The 20,306-nt window shown below is 52.3% G+C and overlaps 1 protein-coding gene and 1 long non-coding RNA gene across 5 annotated transcripts in view; one reads left to right on the forward strand and one right to left on the reverse strand.

Annotated features, from left to right (window-relative positions):
• Nucleotides 1-471, reverse strand: part of LOC127672021 (uncharacterized) — a 34,696-nt gene extending 34,225 nt beyond the window's left edge. For both annotated transcript variants that reach the window (XR_007974818.1, XR_007974817.1), the window contains exon 1: nucleotides 186-471. This is a non-coding gene — a long non-coding RNA (uncharacterized LOC127672021). The remainder of the gene's footprint in view (nucleotides 1-185) is intronic.
• Nucleotides 472-573: 102 nt separating this feature from the next.
• Adgre5 (adhesion G protein-coupled receptor E5) lies at nucleotides 574-20,305 on the forward strand. 3 transcript variants are annotated; one of them, XM_052167179.1, is made up of 20 exons: nucleotides 574-703; nucleotides 7,872-7,922; nucleotides 8,184-8,300; nucleotides 8,723-8,875; nucleotides 10,818-10,952; nucleotides 12,615-12,761; nucleotides 13,422-13,568; nucleotides 13,647-13,693; nucleotides 13,789-13,866; nucleotides 14,615-14,780; nucleotides 14,851-14,967; nucleotides 15,243-15,466; nucleotides 17,347-17,514; nucleotides 18,284-18,475; nucleotides 18,630-18,859; nucleotides 18,948-19,017; nucleotides 19,117-19,208; nucleotides 19,327-19,495; nucleotides 19,617-19,715; nucleotides 19,793-20,305. In XM_052167179.1, exons 1-20 carry the CDS (start codon nucleotides 673-675, stop codon nucleotides 19,820-19,822), a joined length of 2,463 nt encoding a protein of 820 aa, XP_052023139.1. In that variant the 5' UTR covers nucleotides 574-672; the 3' UTR covers nucleotides 19,823-20,305. The 3 variants fall into 3 exon arrangements, with proteins under 3 accessions (XP_052023139.1, XP_052023140.1, XP_052023141.1); XM_052167180.1 differs by lacking the exon at nucleotides 10,818-10,952 and having other exon boundaries at nucleotides 587-703; XM_052167181.1 differs by lacking the exons at nucleotides 10,818-10,952; nucleotides 12,615-12,761 and having other exon boundaries at nucleotides 587-703.
• The last annotated feature ends 1 nt before the right edge of the window (nucleotide 20,306 follows it).

Consider the following 20,306-nt stretch of genomic DNA (forward strand, 5'->3'; position numbering starts at 1 on the left):
CTTTGTGTGACAAAGGTCTCTTTTAGCGCGGGCAGGCTTCAAAAGCAATGACAAATGAGGATGAGTTAATGAGGATGCTGGGATTACTGGCTAGCGGTCCTCTGCCGGTTCAGGTGGCTTTGAGGCCAGACGGGGCCTCGAGCAGGTTAAGCAAGCACTGCGCACACTGAGCCACATCTCCAAACCTTGACGTTTCCATTCCGATCTTGTCACCCCGGCCGGACCCCCAGTCCTCCTCTGGTTCTTATTTGGCCCCGGCTTCTCTGAATCTCAGTTTCTTTCTTAGAAAAGAAGCCCGCAAGTCCTGCTGATGGGAAAGGCGGGGGTCGCTTAGGAGCCCAGGACATCGCTCGCTGCGGTGGGAGCTCCACCCAGTTCTCTCCAACGTGCCTGGGTCCCTGTCCCCGGACGGACGCCGGGTCTACACCGCCCAGCTCCCCGCGGTGTCGGGCGTCGGGGCCGTGCGCGCGGGACGGTTGTGTTTGTTCCAGACGCGGGCGCGCGCCGCGCCCTGGGTCTGTTTCCCCGGCACTTTCCTGTTACTTTCCAGAGGGGAGGGCAGTTCCGGGGAGGGCCCTGCCCCTGCCCACGCCCGCTGCATAAAGGCCCAGCCCAGCCGGCCGCCACAGCCCACTGTCAGCCCAGAAGCCGTCCGTTCCGTTCCGCGCCACCATGACGGGCGCCAGCTGCCACCTCCTGCTCGGTGAGACCTCGGGGTTGCGTGGGGCCCGGGAGGGAGCTCGCGGGACGTGGCCAGAAGGGACAGGGACAGGCAAAGCCCGCGCACCTGTGCGCCCCAGAAGGCTCTCAGTGGGGTGCCAGGTCCTAATGGGCTTGAGTGTTGCCAATTTAGAGGCTAAGAGGGAGACACTGGGGCACGGGGGCAGTTAAGGGGGGGGGTGGCAAAGCGGGCATAGTGTCGCAGGGCATTAGGGAAACTGAGGCAGGAGGGTCACCAATTTTAGGTGAGCCTGGGCCACCCAGCAAGACGCTGTCTCAAAAGAACAAAAGAAAAAGAAATTCAGGCTGAGGGCTGGGGTGGTGTCGAGGTTAAGGGCATTAAGAGAGGACCTGGTTGGGTCCCAGCGCCTGTTTGGTGGCTCACAAATAACTCCAGTTCTAGGGGATCCGCACTCTCTTCTTCCACAGGCACAGACATGCAGTGGCAAACATACATGTAGTACGTAAACATACATGCAGGCAGGACACGTGCAGTAATAAAATACAAAGCTAAAAAGAAATGTAGGTTAAAGGACATTTTGTAAACCGTTATCCATACAGACGCTCTTAATGTGAAGAAAAACCCATGTGACGTTGCTCATTTCTTTGAGGGTGGGAACTCCCCCTCCCCCAGTGTGTCCCCTGCTGTCTCAGTGCCAGGATCATTGCAGAGAATCTCCTAGGGACTTGCCTGGGACTGAGCTGCTGGCAGGAGGGACCTTACCAGGCTGTGGTTTGAACTTGGCTTTCATCATGACTTTTCTGGTCTCCTTTCCCGCCCCACCCTGGGTGCCTCACCATCAGTTTTTGACTGCTAAGTTACCTAAGTAACTTAACAACAAACAGTGAAAAAAAAAATGGAACTTGGGGCACAAGCTGGGGTTACCCCAAGATATGGACCTTGGGGCACAAACCGGGGTTACCCTAACCACAATGACTGGCCTGTGTGCTACTGGCAGGTGGCAGGTGGCTCGGTGGCTGTGGGTTCTGGAGCCAGGAGTCCCAGCATGTCACAGTTGGTGGCAAACAGCTGTAGGGGCCTGCCTAGCTGTCACACTGTGACACACTGGCTGTCACACTGTGATCCAGCTCTGCCTGGCTGGGTCATAGTGACCTTGGGCTGCACTTTCCTCCTCTGTAAAATGGAATAAGACCAGCTGCATTTTACCACAGTGTTTCAAGGACCAAGAGTTTGTATACAAACTTTCTGGTTTACAGTTTGAATGAACTGATCATGTGGGTGTGGTGGCTGTGTCTGCTATCCGAGTTCCCTGGTAGTAGAGGCAGGAGGGTCAAAAAGGTCAAGGTCATTCTCTGCTGTATACTGGGTTCGAGGCCACATGACACCTTGTCTTAAAAACCAACCAACCAGTCTGGCTAGCCGGTGTCTCAGGTTTTGATTCCCAGCACCAGAGAGGCTGAGGCAGGAGGCTTCCTGGAGTTGGAAGTTCCTGGTCTACATAGTAAGTTCCAGACTAAGCCAAAACTACACGATGAGTTAGTGTCTCAAAACACTGAGCTTGCTTCTGAGCTTGCATGTGAGTGTGCAACACACACACACACACACACACACACACACACACGCACACACAAGTGGACAGTTTTATCTTTGTGATTATTTTTTCTGGATAAGATGCTGGGATGTCTCTGGGACACAAAGGCCACCCCACCCCCACTCCTGGACTCCCTAAGCAGGAGTCCCTTGGCTCCAGTCTGAGCTTGGGAATTTGAACCAGATGTGTCTGGGAGCAGAAGGGAACAGTTCTGCTCCCGTTTGATTAATTTCCAAGTCTCCAGATGTAGGCGGTCTGGCCAATAGCTTTAGGATGGTGGGGTAGAGCCCAACCCAGCCCAGGGGACAAGGAACCTACGCTGGCATGGGCAACTGTTACTCTAGTCTACTGTCCTTTCTCTGGCCTGCTTTAACCACTAAGGTTTTGCCAAGATCCAAGCCTCAGTTTCTTTTTGTGTAGACTGGACACAGCCCCTGCCTCCTGATCTTCCTGAGGGCTGATGTGGATCTGAGTCTGTTTGTTTGGTTGCTTATTGGGTTTTCATTTTGTTTTTGTAAACAAGCTTTCAAGGTGGCCAGGATGGCCTTGAACTTCTGGTCCCCCTGCCTCCACCTCTGAGTGCTGAGATTACAGATTTGTGCAACAGCCTCTGACTTCATTTTGAGTCTGTTTTGGTTTTAGTTTTGAGACAGGCTTTGGCATGGTAGCTCTGTAGCGGTGACTGGTTTCGAATGTGTATGAATCCCCCTACTTCTATCTTGTTGTTAAGATAGGGTCTTCCTGCCGGGCGGTGGTGGTGGTGCACACCTGTAATCCCAGCACTCTGGGAGGCAGAGGCAGGCGGATTTTTGAGTTCGAGGCCAGCCTGGTCTACAGAGTGAGTTCCAGGACAGCCAGGGCTACACAGAGAAACCCTGTCTAGAAAAAAACAAATGCAAAAAAAAAAACAAAAAAAAAAAACAAAAAACCCAAAAAACAAAAGTTAGGTTCCTCCTATATAGCCTTGGCTTCCTAGGTAGACCAAGCTGGCCTCCAGCAGAGTTCTTCCACAGTGCTTCACCAGTGTTGACTCTGAAAGTGTGCATCACCACTCACGGCCCATTGTTCTGAGTCTTAAAGAAAGTTCCTAAGGGGCCGGAGGGATGGCTCAATGGTTAGGAGCACTGGCTGTTCTTTCTGAGGTCAGAGATCAGTTCCCAGGAACTACACCATCTTTAGCTCCAGTTCAGGGCACCCAGTGCCGCCTTCTTTATCTATGCCCCCAGGTAACTTACATGCAGACAATGCCCATACACCTAAAAATAAACCAATATTATTTTTCCAAAAGTGACTTGAGGGCTAGAAGGAGGGCTCTGTCAGTAAATGATTTGTGTGAAGGAAGCTGGATGTGGTGACACACACTTGTGATCATAGTGTCTCTCCCTGGGGCTTGCCCGATAGCTCATCGAGCCTGCTTGGTGGGCCGAGATTCACGGTGGAAGGCTCTTCACACTCGGACACACATGCTGGTACTGGACTTCAGGAACTGTGACTGCCCCAGGGCCCAGCATGAAGGGAAGGTCATTTTTGGTCTGTCCCCCAAAGAGGAACTGGGTTCTGATGGGTGTGGGAGAATTCCAGCTCAGTGGCTCGAGGAGGAAGGAAAAAAATCTGACTTTAGGGGACAACTGTGTGACCAGGCTGCCCCGCCTCAGAACACCTCAGCTTCGAGGGAGAAAGTTTCACACAGAGCCTCGAAGGAAACCCAGTCAGACAAAGGCCCGAGCTTTCAGGGGACCCTCTGAGCTCACTGTCCCTGCCCCAACAACCCTGCTCACAGCGGCTGACCCCAGGAATCCCCTGGGAACCTGGCATGCAGCCAGCACAGTGGTGGGTGAATCATCAAGGAAGTGACTCACCCCCCCCCCCCAGTCCGTCTCCCGAGGGCTCCCTACAGGATTCCTGTGCTTGGGATTATTGTCTTGCTGCAGTATTCCCCACATTGGGATCGACTCTGTCCCCTAACCACCCCACAGGCCTCCTGCTCGCTCCCCGACACCTTCCTGCCCAACTTTCCTGCCCAACTTTCGTCTGTTCCCTTCCCCCACACCCACTCTTTTCTTCTTCTGTGCTGAGAGGACAACCAGGGATTCACCACTGCCAGGCCAGCACCTTCACACATACCACACGCCAGGTTTTTCTTGGTTTTTATTCTGAGACAAGCATCTCCACTCTGTAGCCCAGGCTGGGGACTTGCAATCCTTCTGTGTCAGCACCCCAAGTCTTGGCTTTGCATGGCCACCGCATCCTGGCTTCCCATTCTCTCTCTCTGTCTGTCTCTCTCTCTCTCTCTCTCTCTCTCTCTCTCTCTCTCTCGATGCATTTTGTGTTTACCAGTGCTTTGCTTGCACATATGTGTATGCACCACATGCATGCCTGTACCCCTGGAGACCAGAAGAGGGCACGGAAGTCCCTGGCACTGGAGTTACAGGCTGTTATGAGCCACTGTGAGGGGACTGGAAATCGAACCCCGGGCCCTCCAGATGACAGTTTGTTTTTGTTTTTGTTTGCTTTGTTTTAGTTTGTGTGTGTGTGTGTGTGTCACCCATGTAGAGGTCAGTCTTCTCCTTCCATCATGTGGGTTCCCCGACCCCGTTCATGTCTGTCTGGTCCTGGGGATGGAACCCAGAGCCTTGTTTCAGTCAGGTTCCTGCTAAACTACCGAGGCCTGCCCTTGAGTTTTGTGGAGCTTTTAACTGAGGAGCCTCCTGCCCCAGCAGCCTCCTGCCTCAGCCTCAAGCCCCCGGGTTACCCCGCTTGCCTTCACGTCCCACTTCTCGTCTCCCCCCCCCCCCATTTCCTCTCTTTCCACCTCTGCTTTCTTGGATGCCTGTTCCTAGTGGCTGCTGTTACCCAGAGCAGCCTTGGGTGGGATACCTGCCAACCACAGCTAGGTATGCGGTGTGTTCCCACCCTCTACCGCAGCCACTTCCTGAGTGGGTGGAGCCCTCTCTGACATGTGACCACGGACTGGGGGAGGAGGAGGGTCATGTGGTTGACGGTGGGTACTCCTGTGGTGTTAGGGTGTCAGAGCTCAGATGGGACCTGGGAGATGTGACCCAAGCTTTCATTCTTTAAAAAATGACATTGGTGGCCATATCGATCGAAAGCCCAGCCTGAATTTCAAAATAGTAAAGTAAAGTGAAAAGGGCACCTGCCTAACATGAAGGTGCCGGGTCTGTCCCAGCATTTTGAGACAAAACGATAGAAAACAGAGAGGAAGTGTAAAAGACAGATCACACTGGGGCGTAGTAGCACACGACTTTAATCCCAGCACTGCGGAGACGGAGGCGTCTGGATCTCTGGGAGTTCCAGGACAGCCAGAGTCAATGTTAACTGTGGGCTTGGTCTGGGGCCACTGTATATTCAGATGCTCTACACCGGCCTCAAAATCTGGGTACCCCAAGATCTGGGTGCCCCATGAGGAGATCCCTGTGTAACCAGGTTTGTTGTGTGAACCTTGACTCCCCTTCCCAAGTTATCCCTGATTGGTTAATAAAGATGCCTCCAGCCTGGGGCAGAAGGGACAGGGCAGAGGTTCTCAGGCTGGGGGGGGGGGGGTCTCAGACAGGGACCACAAGGGGAATGGGGGAGGAAGGAAATTGCCATGGGAGAGTGCGGATTGTGAGGGCGTGGCCAGGAGGGCCTGCCTGATGGAGTAGGAGCGGCCCAGGCAGAACAGCTCAGGATTGTTGACAGGAAAATAGACAAAATGGCGCAGAGGGTTGACATCTGCCCAGTTCTAGTGCTATAGGGTTTTGTGTCTTTGATTTGGGAACTGGCTGGTCTAAGTGGGGATAGAAACCCCTAATAGATAAAATCAAAAGGGGGTATCACAAACCCCATAATAATAACTATAACAAATTGGCACCCCATGTTGGGCACCAAATACGAAATAATATTTATTAAACTTATCCCGATCTAGCTTCAAATGAATGAGACTCAAACTGTGTTTTTTTTTTTTTTTTTAAGATTTACTTACTTATTTCATGTATGTGAGTACACTGTCACTGTCTTCAGACACACCAGGAGAGGGCATCAGATCTCATTACAGATGGTTGTGAGCCACCATGTGGTTGCTGGGAATTGAACTCAGGACCTCTGGAAGAGCAGTCAGTGCTCTTAACCACTGAGCCAAACTATGATTTGTATTTATTAGGCTCTGTGCAATTACTGGGGGGTTACCCCAAATCTAAATCTCTAACTGTAGTCGGGCTTCTACCCCAACTGTGCTCTGCACATACTTGTTTGAAATTCTCTGGGTCCTTTCTGCAGCCGCAGCATGGTGTCCCGGGGGGCGTTTCACTCTGGTGCATGTGCTGCGGGTCCATCACACTCTCCCGTCTGCTCCTCCTCTGGGATCCTTCTCTCTCTCTCCTCTCTCCTCTGTGCCCCCCTAAACCCCCCCACCTCCAATCCCCAGGCTTGAAACTCAAACCTCATCTCCCTAGTAACTGGGGAGCAAGGTTTGCATAACAAATGCTGGTGGACTTGGAGCCACCAGATCTTGGGGTACAGAATTTGGCATTGAGTACAGGCAGCACCAGACCAACCCCCCATAGTTAATGGCTTAGCCATGTAGGGTTTGTAGCCACAAAGCCGGGCCCTCTTCTTCTCCATCCCCACAGAGAGGGAAACTGAGGGAGAGAGTGAGGAATCTACATCCAACATTCAACTGGGACCAGCAGGTTCCTCTGTCCGCCCATAGGCCTGGGGCCAAGCCGAGCTTCCCGGGTCTGGACCCTTCTGGTCTTCAGGTCCTGGGCTGGCCCACAGGCCACCATGGCTACTTACTAGACCTCTGGCTGTGGGGTCAGAGCCACAGGAGACAACAGCTGAGTTGTATATTTTTTCCCTCTGTTTCATTTTTTGAGGCAGAACCTCACTGTGTAACTTAGGCTAACCTCATCGCGCATCTGGCTTTTTGTTTGTATTATGTATTTATTTATTTATTTATTTATTTATTTATTTATTCATTCATTCATTCATTCATTGATAGGATTCATGTAGCCTAGGTTGGACTTAACCTCGATGTGTAGCCAAGGATTTTTTCAAACTTCTGATCTTCCTGTACCCCTCCCACATATTGGGGTTTCAGGTATAAGCCCCATTCTCAACTGTTATTGTTTAGGTTTTTTAAAGATTTATGTATACGGATGGGTGTTTGGTCTGCATGTGTGGCTGCTCACCAGGAGAGGGCATCGGATCCCATTACAGACGGTTCTGAGCTGCCATGCTGGTGCTGGGAATTGAACTCAGGACCTCTGGAAGAACAGCTGGTGCTCTTAACCGCTGAAACTCTCTCTCCAGCCCTGGCTGGTCGTTTGTTTATTTGTTTGTTTTGTTTTGTTTTTGCTTTTGAGACAGGGTCTCAGTATGTAGCCCAGGGTCAGCTTTGAGTTCCTAATCCTCCTGCCTCAGCATCCTGAGTGACTGAATGATCAGCAAGTATCCATAGGCCCACCCCCTGGGTCTGTCTTTTTGAAGGAGATACAGAACTTCAGCCCGGGCAGGGTCATCACCTGGTGCCCACAAGCGCATGGCTTGGGCCTCCTGCCACGCTCTGGCTTCCAACTGACCATCTATTACTTTTTGCAGTGGTGTGCATTTTACTGAGTCTCTCAGGAGCTGGAACCCAGAAGGCAGCGAGTAAGTGCATTGGACACAAGGGCTGCACAGCCAGAGTTGGGGAGGGCATCCCGCTGCCAGCCACAGCCCGGGGAGGGCATCCCGCTGCCAGCCACAGCCCGGGGAGGGCATCCCGCTGCCAGCCACAGCCCGGGAAGGGCATGAGCAGCTGCTTGGGAGCTTTAGGGCCCTCCTCACGCCTTCCTAAGATTCTGTTCTCGGTGGTACTTCTCCTCTCCTGGGCCCCCTTTACCTTTTCACCAGAGTATCTGTCTCCCACAGACTGTGCCAGGTGGTGCCCTCCCAACTCAGAATGTACCAGTATCAGAAGCTGTATCTGCAAGCCAGGCTTCAACTCTGAGAAGAAAATTATCACTAACCCTGCAGAGAACTGTGAAGGTAGACTTGGGGACGGTCACATGAAGAGTTGACAAGGTGTGGTCAGGGGCCGAGGGCTTTAGCCTTCATCAAAGACAGAGAAAGAAAGCAGGTGGGGAGGTGAGACGTGAAAGGGGGCTTCTTGAGAGGAGCTCCAGGGGTCTGTGCCTGAACTCTGCTTTAGGAAGGAGAAGACTGGCATTCCATTTCATATTGGTATTGGTATTGTTCAAATCCCAGGTTCTATCCAGAGGACCGAGAGGCACAGAGCAGACCAATCAGGAATAGCTTGTTAGACCTATAGCTCCGCCTTATGAGCAGAGCCCGTAACTTTTCCCAGAAGATACTAACTTATCAACAGTTCCCAAACTGGTCAGGTGGGGATGGGAGTCTCCTCCTCGGGAGAACTTTCAGGTCTGGAGGTGACCCCTGTTTTGTTGTAGACATCAACGAGTGTTTGCTACCTGAAGTTTCCTGTGGATCCTTTGCCACGTGTAAGAACTCAGAGGGGAGCTATGCCTGCGTCTGTAACCCTGGATACAAGCTCCTTTCTGGGGCAGAATCCTTTACTAACCAGAGTGAGAACACATGTCAAGGTAAGACACACACACACACACACACACACACACCCCGTGTCACCTCACCAAAGTCAGCTTCAAGGTCACCAGCATTTGGACTGCCCCAGCCATAGGACCTTGATGTTGGTTCTCTCCTGTGGTTTGCTCTGAGTCACGTGTCTCATACACCTGCAGGGCGGAGGGGAGATTCGGGACACCCTTCCAAGACCTCAGCCTGATAGCCACATGTGACTCAGAAAGCCCTGTCTAATTGGGTAGCGTGGCCCATGCCTGTGATCCAGCACAGATTCTAGTTTGAGGCTAGAATATGAACCAAGTGATGCACATGCTGAGAGTTCCAGACAAACCAGAGCTTTGTAGAAAGACCCTGTCTCAAAAACCCAGAAACACGTGGGCAGTGGTGGCACATGCCTGTAATCCCAGCACACTGGGAGGCAGAGGCAGGCCTGGTCTACAGAGTGAGTTCCAGGACAGCCAGGGCTTCACAGAGAAACCCTGTCTCGAAAAAACCAAAACCCAAAAAACGAAAAACAAAAAAAACCCAAAAAACCCAGAAACAGCCCGGTGGAGGCGGCACATGCCTGTAATCGCGGCATTAAGGAGGGAGAGGCATGAGGATCTCTGTGAGTTTGAGGCCAGCTTGCTCTATATTGTGAGTTTCAGGACAGCCAGCGCTACTCAAAGAAACCCAGTCTTGAAAAGCAAAATTAATCAATCAAACAAACAGAAAGAATTCTCCACACTTCTCTCCCAGGGTCTTCTGTCTGTCTCTAACAAAGAGATTTGTTCTGTATTTATTAAACAGCACAGAAACACACCATGGCAAAGGAAGGAGGGCTTCTCTACAGAAGTCTTTAACAGAATTTTACAAGGGGAAAATAACTTACTCAGAACAGCAAACGGTGGCAGGCAGACATCACCCTAAATCCACATGCTATTTCTAGCATCTGTGGGGCAGATTTATTGTATAGCATTGTTCTTAACCTATTGGTTGCTTTCAGGAAATGATTACCTCAACACATACTCGCACACACAAAGGCACGTGTACATTATTCTGGGTCAGGAGTATGGAAGAGCACCTATCTTAAGATTGAAGCTATGCATTTAGCATAGGTTGTAAAAGCTGATTGAATGGGAACTCTAAGGAACAGTAAGGTTGGTAATGTTCTCTTAAAGGCAGGTCAACCTTTAACACTGAGCACACAGTAGGAGAGCACACAGTAGGAGAGCACACAGCAGAGTTAAGTACATAGTCTTAAGTGATCTCAAGGCAGATTATTAACTTAATGGCAAGATCTAAGAAATTTTGTTCTCTTTGAATCCAAGAGACATTTTCAAAGCCAGGTGCGAGGCACAGTCCTTGAACCCAACACAGTAGAGGCCGGCAGATCTCTGTAAGTTTGAGGCCAGCCTGGTCTACACAGTGAGTTCCAGGACAGCGGAGCTACATACTGAGACCCTGTCCCAAAAAGAGAGACAGAGAGAAAGAGATTGATTTGCAAACAAATGGTATCCCTACGTGAGATGACACAGGAGTCTCCAGGGACCCCAAGGAAGGTGACAGAAAGCACCCAGCTTAGAGCAGAACTCATCCAATGCCTAAGGTGTGAGCCATCACCATCACCATCGCCATCACCATCACTGGGCACTCCCGACTCCATCCTGCACCGCATCGCTTGGAAGACACGCTCGCTCACCTGCATCGCACTCAAAAGATGGCAGGATTCCATCCTGGGCCATAGCCTCCTCTTCTCTACTTTGCTCTGGAAGTTCAGAACTCCTTGTGTCCATCTGCATCTCATTTGCATAAGGCACCATCCTTCTGTCATCCCATCTCATTTACATAAGCCACCATCCCTCTTTCCATCTGCATATCATTTGCATAAACCCAAGAGTCATTCAGAATGCTCTGCCTCTACCTCAAGCACAGTCCACACTGCAGTGTCTGTCCTCTTCCCAGCATCGGTGGACACTGGGATGACACGTGTGCCCTCCTGGAGCCACACAGTTACTACTGCGCCTGGAAATCTCCCCGAGCAGCCAACTACAGTGCACCAGACGCAACTGGGAGACTCAGAAGAGAGGACGCCCAAGGGTAGGCCACACCCCCTCCACTACTTCTGCTGGAAGACAACACTTGATGCCCTGACTTCCTTTTTGGTCAGCCTTGTCCATTGCTCTGCCTGATCACTGTTCTGACTCTCACCAGCAATTCTGGCTCCTTGAATACAGCATAGAATGGTGTGGCCAGATTGGGCAGGGTGGCATCAACCCCACCCCCAGTACATACCCAAGAGAGTTGAAGGCTAGCGCAATGCAAGAGAAGGTGTCATGGAGGATCATTGCTTCATAACCTACCCTTGCCTGATGATGTCAACCACCCACAACTGCCAGGCCAGACAATTCAGGATAAGAAAGCTGGGCTACAGTCAGCACATCCCTGGGTCTGTGGCCAGGACAGAGAAAGAGAGGACAGAAATGTCTATCACTCCTGCCCCCAGCAGCACATCTCCCTCTTTGGGCACTGTGATCTTGTAGGGCTGGCTTCGTACCCTCTGTAACTTCAGTCAAGTGATGCCTGGCTGCCCGTCAGCCCACAGCTGGCTCCCACTGTGAGGCATCATGGCTTGTGTAGTGTTAACCCTCTTGCCCTGCCTCTCCTGTTGAATTTCTTCCCAGAGGGAGTGTGGCTTGGGAGCAACACTCAGTCCTTCTCCACTGACAGAGCAGAGGTCTGGGGACCTAGTGTGACTGAGGGTAGCAAAGTCCTGAAGGTTCCTATGTGGAACTCTGCAATGGAGCAGTGCCCTGTAGGAGGGGGGACAGAGGCTGATATGGGGAATAGAGTCCCCCCTCCTTGCACTGGCTCTAGGGGTCATATGTAGTCTTCACCCCAAATCTCCAGGCAGAGATATTGATAGCTGCCACGCCCCAATTGCTGGCAGCTAGGGGACCCTTGACTGCTTCCCCCCTATATCCAAACAATAGAGTCAGAGCTACCACGGACCCTATTTGGTGCCTTTATATGAATTAGAAGGTGGTCTTCCCACAAGGAGGAGATTGAAATGTTCCAGATGCTTCTGTGTCATGAAACGTGGCCAACCTTATGCCTGCGGCCTCAACTTTAAGCACATAATCCCCTCCGCTTCTTCTCATGAGCGGATGAGGGTCTGAACCCTAGAGTCTGTAGGAACATGGCGTCTGCACCAGGCCAGGGCTGCTCCTCACACACAGGTGTGTGCCCTGGAGGTACACACAGGTGGAAGGCCACCCAGAAGAAGCCGTAAATCTGGACAGGAGCCGGGAGGAGACAAGGTCTGTTAGCCTGAAGAGGGAGATCTGAAGGGTCCAGGAGCTCCAAGAATTATGAAGACTCCCCTGAGGACTCAGCTCCCAGCAACATGGTACTACAGGGTAGGGAGGCCCCAGGAACTCCATGGAGCCCCCAGACCTCAGCTCTTCCTTGTCTCTGAGAGCAGTATCACATCTTATTCTGAGAAAGATTAAAAAATAACAGAGGCCTCGGTGAAGAAGTCCAGTCCTGTGACTCAGTCTCCGCTCTGGTTTTAGCTCTTATTAATTGGGTCCGCTGATCTTTGCTGGGCCTGTCCTGCAGAAACCACCAGGCGGTGCTCTGCAGGTAAAGTTGAAGATCACCAGGTGGTAACTAAATTTGTGGCAGTGAGAAGCTGGGCATGCATTACAGTGTATGGAGGAGTGAGTGGGGGCAGGGATGACCTTTTGGTTTTGTTCCCAGATGAGAATGAATGCGCCTCTGGGCAAAACCGCTGTCACCAATCCACCCACTGCATCAACAAGCTGAATGGCTATTCTTGCATCTGTCGCCAAGGCTGGAAACCTGTTCCTGGATCTCCCAATGGCCCAGTCGACACAGTGTGTGAAGGTCCGAATGCAACCTTTCTAAGGACTCACAATCACAATAGCTAATCTCATGTTCAAGAATTGTTTATTTTAGCCGAGTATGCTGGCACACACCTTTAATCCCACCACTTACAGGGCAGTGGAGGCAGGCAGATAGATCTCTGTGAGCTCCAGGGCCACTTCACATGTATGTGCCTTGGGTGTGTGTCTGTACCCACATGGGTACACATGCCCAAGGAAGCCAGAGGAGGCTGTCCGACCCTCTGTAACTGAATCCACAGGTTACAGGCGGTTGTGAGCCACTTGATGTGGGTGCTGGGAATTGAATCCACGGGTTCAGCCATCTCTTCAGCTCTTGTGTTTTATCAAAGGAATGGAAGGAGGCTCTGTTGGGCCAGGGATTAATCTCCTGAGGCTAATCTGAAAAGCTATGGGACCCAGGAAAGAAGCCAGGAAACCAAGGGGAAGCCCCGGGGATCCAGATGCCTTCAGTCACTAAAAGTCCATAGTTCACATTTTCTCACATCTATAGGCCCTAGGCCTCTGCACGTTCCCTACCCGTCATGTTACCATGACCGTCAAGTGAGACCACCAGGGATCAGTACCTCGGGCCAGAGACTGTACCAGTACCAAAGAGATCAGTGCAAACCAGCAAAGGCTAACCCCTTCCTTGTGTCCCCAGATGTGGATGAGTGCAGTTCTGGACAACATCAGTGTCACAGTTCCACCATCTGCAATAACACCCTGGGCTCCTACAAGTGCCGCTGTCGCCCAGGTTGGAAGCCAATTTCTAGGTCCCTTGATGGGCCAAAGAACACCATATGCCAAGGTACCTGACTCAGCCACCCAGACCCCATGCCCCGCAAGTGCACTCTGAGATTACTGAACTATAGTCCTGTCCCCACAGAACCAGCTTTCCCTACCTGGACACTGCTGCCCTCAGCCCACAGCCAGGTGAGTAGCCGGTGGAGACCAGGAGGTTGGATTCTTTCACACATCCCCGTCAGCTGTGCGGCTGCTCACCCATGACCCACCATTTCCCTTCCCAGACTCTCTTGAGATTCTCTGTCGAAGTCCAGAATCTTCTCAGAGACTTCAATCCAGCCATGGCCAGCTACACCATCCAGGTGAGGGGGACTCTGGGGTCCCCGGTACAGCAGGGAACATGCCACAGGCTTCAGGGCAGACTGACAGCATTCCAGCCGTTCCAAGCAGTACTTCTGGTTTGGGGTACACGGGTCAGCCATGTGTGTGGCTATTACCCAAGGGTTAATGGCAGTGACCGGGGCAGTTAAGGTTGGAGTTAAGCAGAGCGAGGTGACCCATGCTGCTTGGAGACTAGAGAAAGATCTCAAGTTCCTGAGCTACACATCGAGACCCTGAAAACAAACAAACAAGCAAACAAACAAACAAACAACAGGACTGGGATGGCATACTTGGTAGGAGGCTTGCCCAATGTGCAGAACACCCTAGGGTTGGCCCCAAGCAGTGAATAAACAAGGTGGTGTGTGTCATGCAACTCCAGCAGGTATAGGCAGGAAGATCAGAAGCCCAAGGTCACAAGTAATTTCAAGATTATAGGGCTGGGGCCACGGCTCAGTGGAAGAGTGAGGGGCTGGGGGCGTGGCTCAGTAGAGCCTTGGCAGTCAACTGGGCCTGCTGTATGTGTGCTGTTGTGACGTGCACGTGCACAGGCTCATAAACTTCATCTCCTTGTTGTCTGGCTACTGTGTACGTCTTAATGCATCCCGCCAGCTGGTTCCCCAGGGAACCCACGTGGCTCTCCAGTGTCAGCTGGTGGGAAGAGTGGTCAGGGTCCTTCATTTAGTTCCTGTGGTTCAAAAATCTTAACAACTCTGTTACTCATCACCCCAGAAACTCATTGATGCTGTGGACAAGCTGCTGGGAGGCCCCCTGGATCTAGAGACTCAAACCCAACAAGTAGCCACCCAGTTGCTCTCTAACCTGGAACAAAGCCTTCGGACCTTGGCCCAGTTCTTACCCAAAGGCCCCTTCACCTACACGTCCCCTTCAAACACTGGTAAGCCTTCTTCCTGTCCCGCCCCCAGGAATCATCCTTAGTTCCCCCAATCATGTCCCTGTCTCTTCAGAACTGTCCCTGATGGTCAAGGAGAGAGACAACAAAGATGTCACCACAGTGCAACACAGCCAAGCTTGGATGAAGCTGGACTGGGCTGTGACAGCTGGAGCCAAAGGCTCAGAAAATGGTAGGGATCCAGGGAGAGCGCCCACCAGGGGACCAGGGTGAGGGAGAGCGCCCACCAGGGGACCAGGGTGAGGGAGAGCGCCCACCAGGGGACCAGGGTGAGGGAGAGCGCCCACCAGGGGACCAGGGTGAGGGAGAGCGCCCACCAGGGGACCAGGGTGAGGGAGAGCGCCCACCAGGGGACTAGGGTGAGGTCGGAGTGCAGGACAGGTGGACCCCAGCCCATTGGGAGGAGTGCAGAGAGGACAGGAGTCCAGCCTGCTTGTCAACCTCCAGGCTACTCAATGGCCGGCATCCTGTCCAGTCCAAACATTAAATCGCTGCTGGCCAACGCCTCCTTGGACCTGGAGCAGACGAGGGCCACCTTGGAGGACGTCTATGGAAGCCCTGTCAGGAGAGTCTCACTTAGGTTGCTCTCAGACATCAATTCCATCTTTCTGACCAACACGGACACTGAGAAGCTCGCCTCGAATGTCACGTTCAAGCTCAACTTTACTTCTGTGAGTCCTGGAATGGGAGGGAGGGGATGGGAGCGGATGCTTTGTGGCTCACCCCCTAACCACAGTCAAAAGTCAGGGCAGTGCCCTTTGACCCATGTGGGACGAGAGAACCAACGCCTTCCTCTAAAACACACACACACACACACACACACACACACACACACGTGCGCGAGTGCAAAAAATGTAATAAAAACACCAAAAATACATTAAAAAAATTAAAATTACTGCCTGGTATGGTGACACATGCCCACATGCCTTTAATTCTAGTACTTGGGAGGGTCTCTAAGTTTGAGGCCAGCATGGTCTACAGAGAATTTCAAGATAAAGCTCTATAGAGACCCTGTCCCAAAAAACAGCAAAACACAAAACTAAATAGATTTAAAAAAGAAATAGAATTTGAGCTGGGTCCTGGGGCACAGCCATTTGACTCTGAGCTGCCGGGAGGCAGGAGATTCAAGGTCCAAAGCCTGCCTGAACTAGAGTGAGGTTAAGGCCCACCTGAGCAACTTGGCAAGGCCTCGGATTCAAACTCAGTGCTACAGTTGCTTGGCATTCAGAAAGTCCCTGAGTTCAGCCCCTAGTACTGCTGAATTGAATAAATGAATGAATGAATGAATGAATGAATTGAACAGCTAAGTGTCAGCCAAGGCCAGTCGTTGACTCAATGGTAGAATGTTTATCTGTCATAGTAAGGTTACAGGGTTTGGTCTTCAGTATCATAAAGTGTTTTAAAAGGGTTGGAGAGATGGCTCAGTGGTTAAGAGCACCATAGGCTCTTCCAGAGGTCCTGAGTTCAATTCCCAGCACCCACACGGTTGCTCGCAACCATCTGTAGTGGGATCCCATGCCCTCTTCTGATGTGTCTGCAGACAGCTACAGTGTACTCACATACATACAACAAACAAATCTTTTTTAAAAAAGTATTCTGGATCTGACAAGATGGCTCAGGGGGCAGAGGCGCTTCTCACCAAGCCTGAGTTGGGACCCACATGGTAGGAGAGACCAGTTCTTGTGAACCGCCCTTTGCCTTCCACATGCTTACCCTAGTTCAGGTGCAGCCCCATCAATGTGATACTTAAAAGTTATGTGTTCCAGTGCTTGCTTGCATGTATGTCTGTGAACTAGTTCATGTATGCCTAGTTCTGTGGAGGCCGGAAGACATATGATTCTCTGGAACTGGAATCAGACAGCTTGGGTAGGGGGAGCCACCATGGGGGTGCTGGGAATTGAACCTGGGTCCTCTGGACCAGCTAGTGCTCTCAACCACCGAGACATTTCTCCAGCCCTCAGACCCCCATCTGCCCCTGTATATGAGACAATGTCTCACTATGCATTTCTGGCTGGCCTGAACTCAGAGATCCACCTATGTCTGCTGTAAGTGCTCTTGGATTAAAGGTGTATGCCACATCTAGCTATACATGTTAAGTTTCAAAGTTAAAAATTAATCTAGGCTGGTGATATTGGTGGAATGCTTGTCTAACACACATGAAGGCCTGGATTCACATAAAGTCTAAACTGTAGTCCTAACACTCGGGAGGTAGAAGGGGAAAAAGCCCAAGTCATTCTCAGCCACAGCGTGAGTCTGAGGGCATCCTGGGCTGTATGAGACATTATACTCTGAGGACATCCAATAAACCTTGTTTTTGTTTTAAAATTACAATCCGTAGGCAGCCATTCCCGCTGGCTTTTTTAATTTCTTTGGCATTTATTACCTGTTACTGCTTGCGATTTGTTTCAACTCGAGGCAGGGACTGGCATCCTTGTCCCCCTGCTGGCTCTCCATGCTCTGAGTCGAGAGCTAGGTCTCTGCTCGCCGCAGACGGACCGGAAGTGTGCAGCAAGTGTGCTTCAGACACCCTCACCACCTGTCTGCCCCGTAGGCGGAGTCAGTTAAGGAGCGTGAAGAACTGATGTGTGCCTTCTGGAAAGCCCGTGAGAACGGGAGTGGGTACTGGGCCACTGACGGCTGCTGGATGAATGACACAGGCTTCTGCCACTGCAATCACCTGAGCAGTTTTGCCATCCTAATGGCTCAGTACGACGTGCAGGTGAGCAACAAGTCCTGAGGCCAGGTGTGCCCCGGCAGGGCCAGGTCTCCACTCAAGGGTGGTCTTCAAGCAGACCCCCTTGGATGGCCCCATGCCCTGCTTTAGTTCCTCCCCTGGAATTCCCCTTTTCCTCTTTTTTTGGGGAGGGGAGGGGAAGATTTATTAATTACATGTTAAGTACTCTGTAGCCGTCTTCAGACACTCCAGAGGAGGGCATCAGATCTCAGTACAGATGGTTGTGAGCCACCATGTGGTTTCTGGGATTTGAACTCAGGACCTTAGGAAGAGCAGTCAGTGCTCTTAACCGCTGAGCCATCTCTCCAGGCCCCCTGGAATCCTCGTTATGACCCAGTAGATGATGGACGTAGGCCTGTCTGAGTCCCTGCACAACTGTCAAGTACTGCTAAAAACACCAGTCTGGGCAGATGAGATGGGTCAGTGAATAAAGGAGCCCGCCGCAGGCAGCCAACCTAATAACCTGAGTTCCATCTTTAGAAAGCACAGTGACAACAGATACTTCCCCTCCCCTAAAGCGCCTCCCTGCTCCTCCCCCCCAATGTGATTAAAAAAAAAAAAGGCCCTGGGTAGACTGTCCCAGGTAGTGTAGCTTCCTGGACATGGCCATAGCCTGGGCCACATGGTCAGCTTGAATTAGCCAGTTGGCCCTGTGGTCCAAAACAGGATGCAGGATCATAGGAAGGAGGCCAGCTGGGGTCTGGAGCACCCGGAGGGGTGTGGGGGACCACTCATCCTGGCTGTCTGCCCCTAGGACCCACGGCTGGAACTGATCACCAAGGTGGGGCTGCTGCTGTCCCTGGTCTGCCTGCTGCTGTGTATCCTGACCTTCCTGCTGGTGAAGCCCATCCAGAGTTCTCGAACCATGGTGCACCTGCACCTGTGCATCTCCCTTTTCCTGGGCTCCATCATATTCCTGGTCGGCGTTGAGAACGAAGGGGGGAAGGTACGTTTCTGTCTTGACCCCACCAGAGCGTGGAGTAAGGTAGCCTGGTATAGGCCTGGGGCTCGGTGTGGAACCAGAACCTGAGAAGCCCAGCTGCCTGGGTGTGAGGAGGTCCAGCCCCGCACTGACTCTTCCTGACGCTCCCTACCCACAGGTGGGCCTGCGCTGCCGCCTGGTGGCCGTGATGCTACATTTCTGCTTCTTGGCAGCCTTCTGCTGGATGGCCCTGGAGGGCGTAGAGCTCTACTTCCTGGTGGTGCGTGTGTTCCAGGGCCAAGGCCTGAGTACATGGCACCGCTGCCTGATTGGCTACGGGGTGCCCCTCCTCATCGTGGCCATCTCAATGGTGGCTGTCAAAATGGATGGCTATGGGCATGCGACATAGTGAGTGTGCTAAGGCAAGGTCCAGGTTGGGCTGGGCTGGGCTGGGCTGGGCTGGGCTGGGCCACTGATGAGGCACCTTCTCCCCCAGCTGCTGGTTGGACTTCAGGAAGCAGGGCTTTCTCTGGAGTTTCTCGGGACCCGTGGCTTTCATCATTTTGGTAAGTACTCTGCGGGTATTCTGGGAGGCCTGAGGAAGACTGTTAGAGACTGCTAACTACATGCAGCCCTCTAACCTGAGACCCGTGATCCCCACCCAGTGTAATGCTGCCATTTTCGTGATCACTGTCTGGAAGCTCACAGAGAAGTTTTCTGAAATCAACCCAAACATGAAGAAATTAAAGAAGGCGAGGTCAGAGGGCAGGGAGGGAGGTTTTGGGGAGAGCCAGGTTGAGGGCCAGGGCTGAGCAGGCGGAGTCTGCGGGCTGGAGACCTGGCTGTTGGCTGCAACTGTCCACCCCACCCCACAGGGTGCTGACCATCACGGCCATCGCCCAGTTCCTGGTGCTGGGCTGTACCTGGGGCTTCGGCCTGTTCCTCTTCAACCCCCATAGCACATGGCTATCCTACATCTTTACCCTGCTCAACTGCCTGCAGGGAGTTTTCCTCTATGTGACGCTCTGCCTGCTCAACAAAAAGGTAGGGTTGACCAGAGCTGGCTACAGGAAGAGCCTGGGGTGGGAGGAGGCAGGGCCAGGCCCTAGTCCCAAGGCCGGCTCCTTTCTTCCCCCATAACCTGGTGGGTGCTGTGGGCTCACAGGTGAGGGAAGAGTACTGGAAATGGGCCTGCCTGGTGACCGGAAGCAAGTACACGGAGTTCAACTCTTCCACCACAGGCACCGGCACCAGCCAAAGTCGGGTAAGGGGCTAGCCTGCACTAGGGCTGGGAGGGCGTGCCTGGGTGAGCTCAGCCTCAAGGGCCTCCTTCCTCTGCAGGCTCTCAGGCCCTCAGAATCAGGGATGTGAAGGCAGTTCCGAGAGGGACGGCAGCATGTACTCAAGGCTGTCGTCACTTTGCCTTCTGTTCCGCCTTCCTCCCACCTTTGGCCCCGCTTCAGATGAAGAAGGGACGTGAACCCAGCACTGAGTGCGCACAGCCAAGGGGCCACTGGCCCTGCTTCTGGTGGCCTCTGCCTCACCACAGCTACTGCCTACCAGAGAAACAGGGCAGACAGCCCAGACCTGCAGCCCACTGCGGCACATGAGGCAGGCAGTCCTAGGACAAAGTGAAGGTCCCTGAGACCTGGACTCAGTTTCCTTAAGCTAAGACTGACGATGCCACGGTGGCCACTGAGATCTGCCTGCCGCTGAGGCTCACGGTACAGAGGCCTGGCTGCCCCACATCCAGGGCAGACGGTCTCACAGTTAAAAGACTAGTTTTGTAATTTTTTTTAACCTGTAAACCTTTCAATGTTGACACATAAAATAAAATATCATCCTGATAAAAAAG

This window comes from Apodemus sylvaticus, chromosome 21 (assembly GCF_947179515.1).
Source record: "Apodemus sylvaticus chromosome 21, mApoSyl1.1, whole genome shotgun sequence".
Lineage (NCBI taxonomy): Eukaryota > Metazoa > Chordata > Mammalia > Rodentia > Muridae > Apodemus > Apodemus sylvaticus.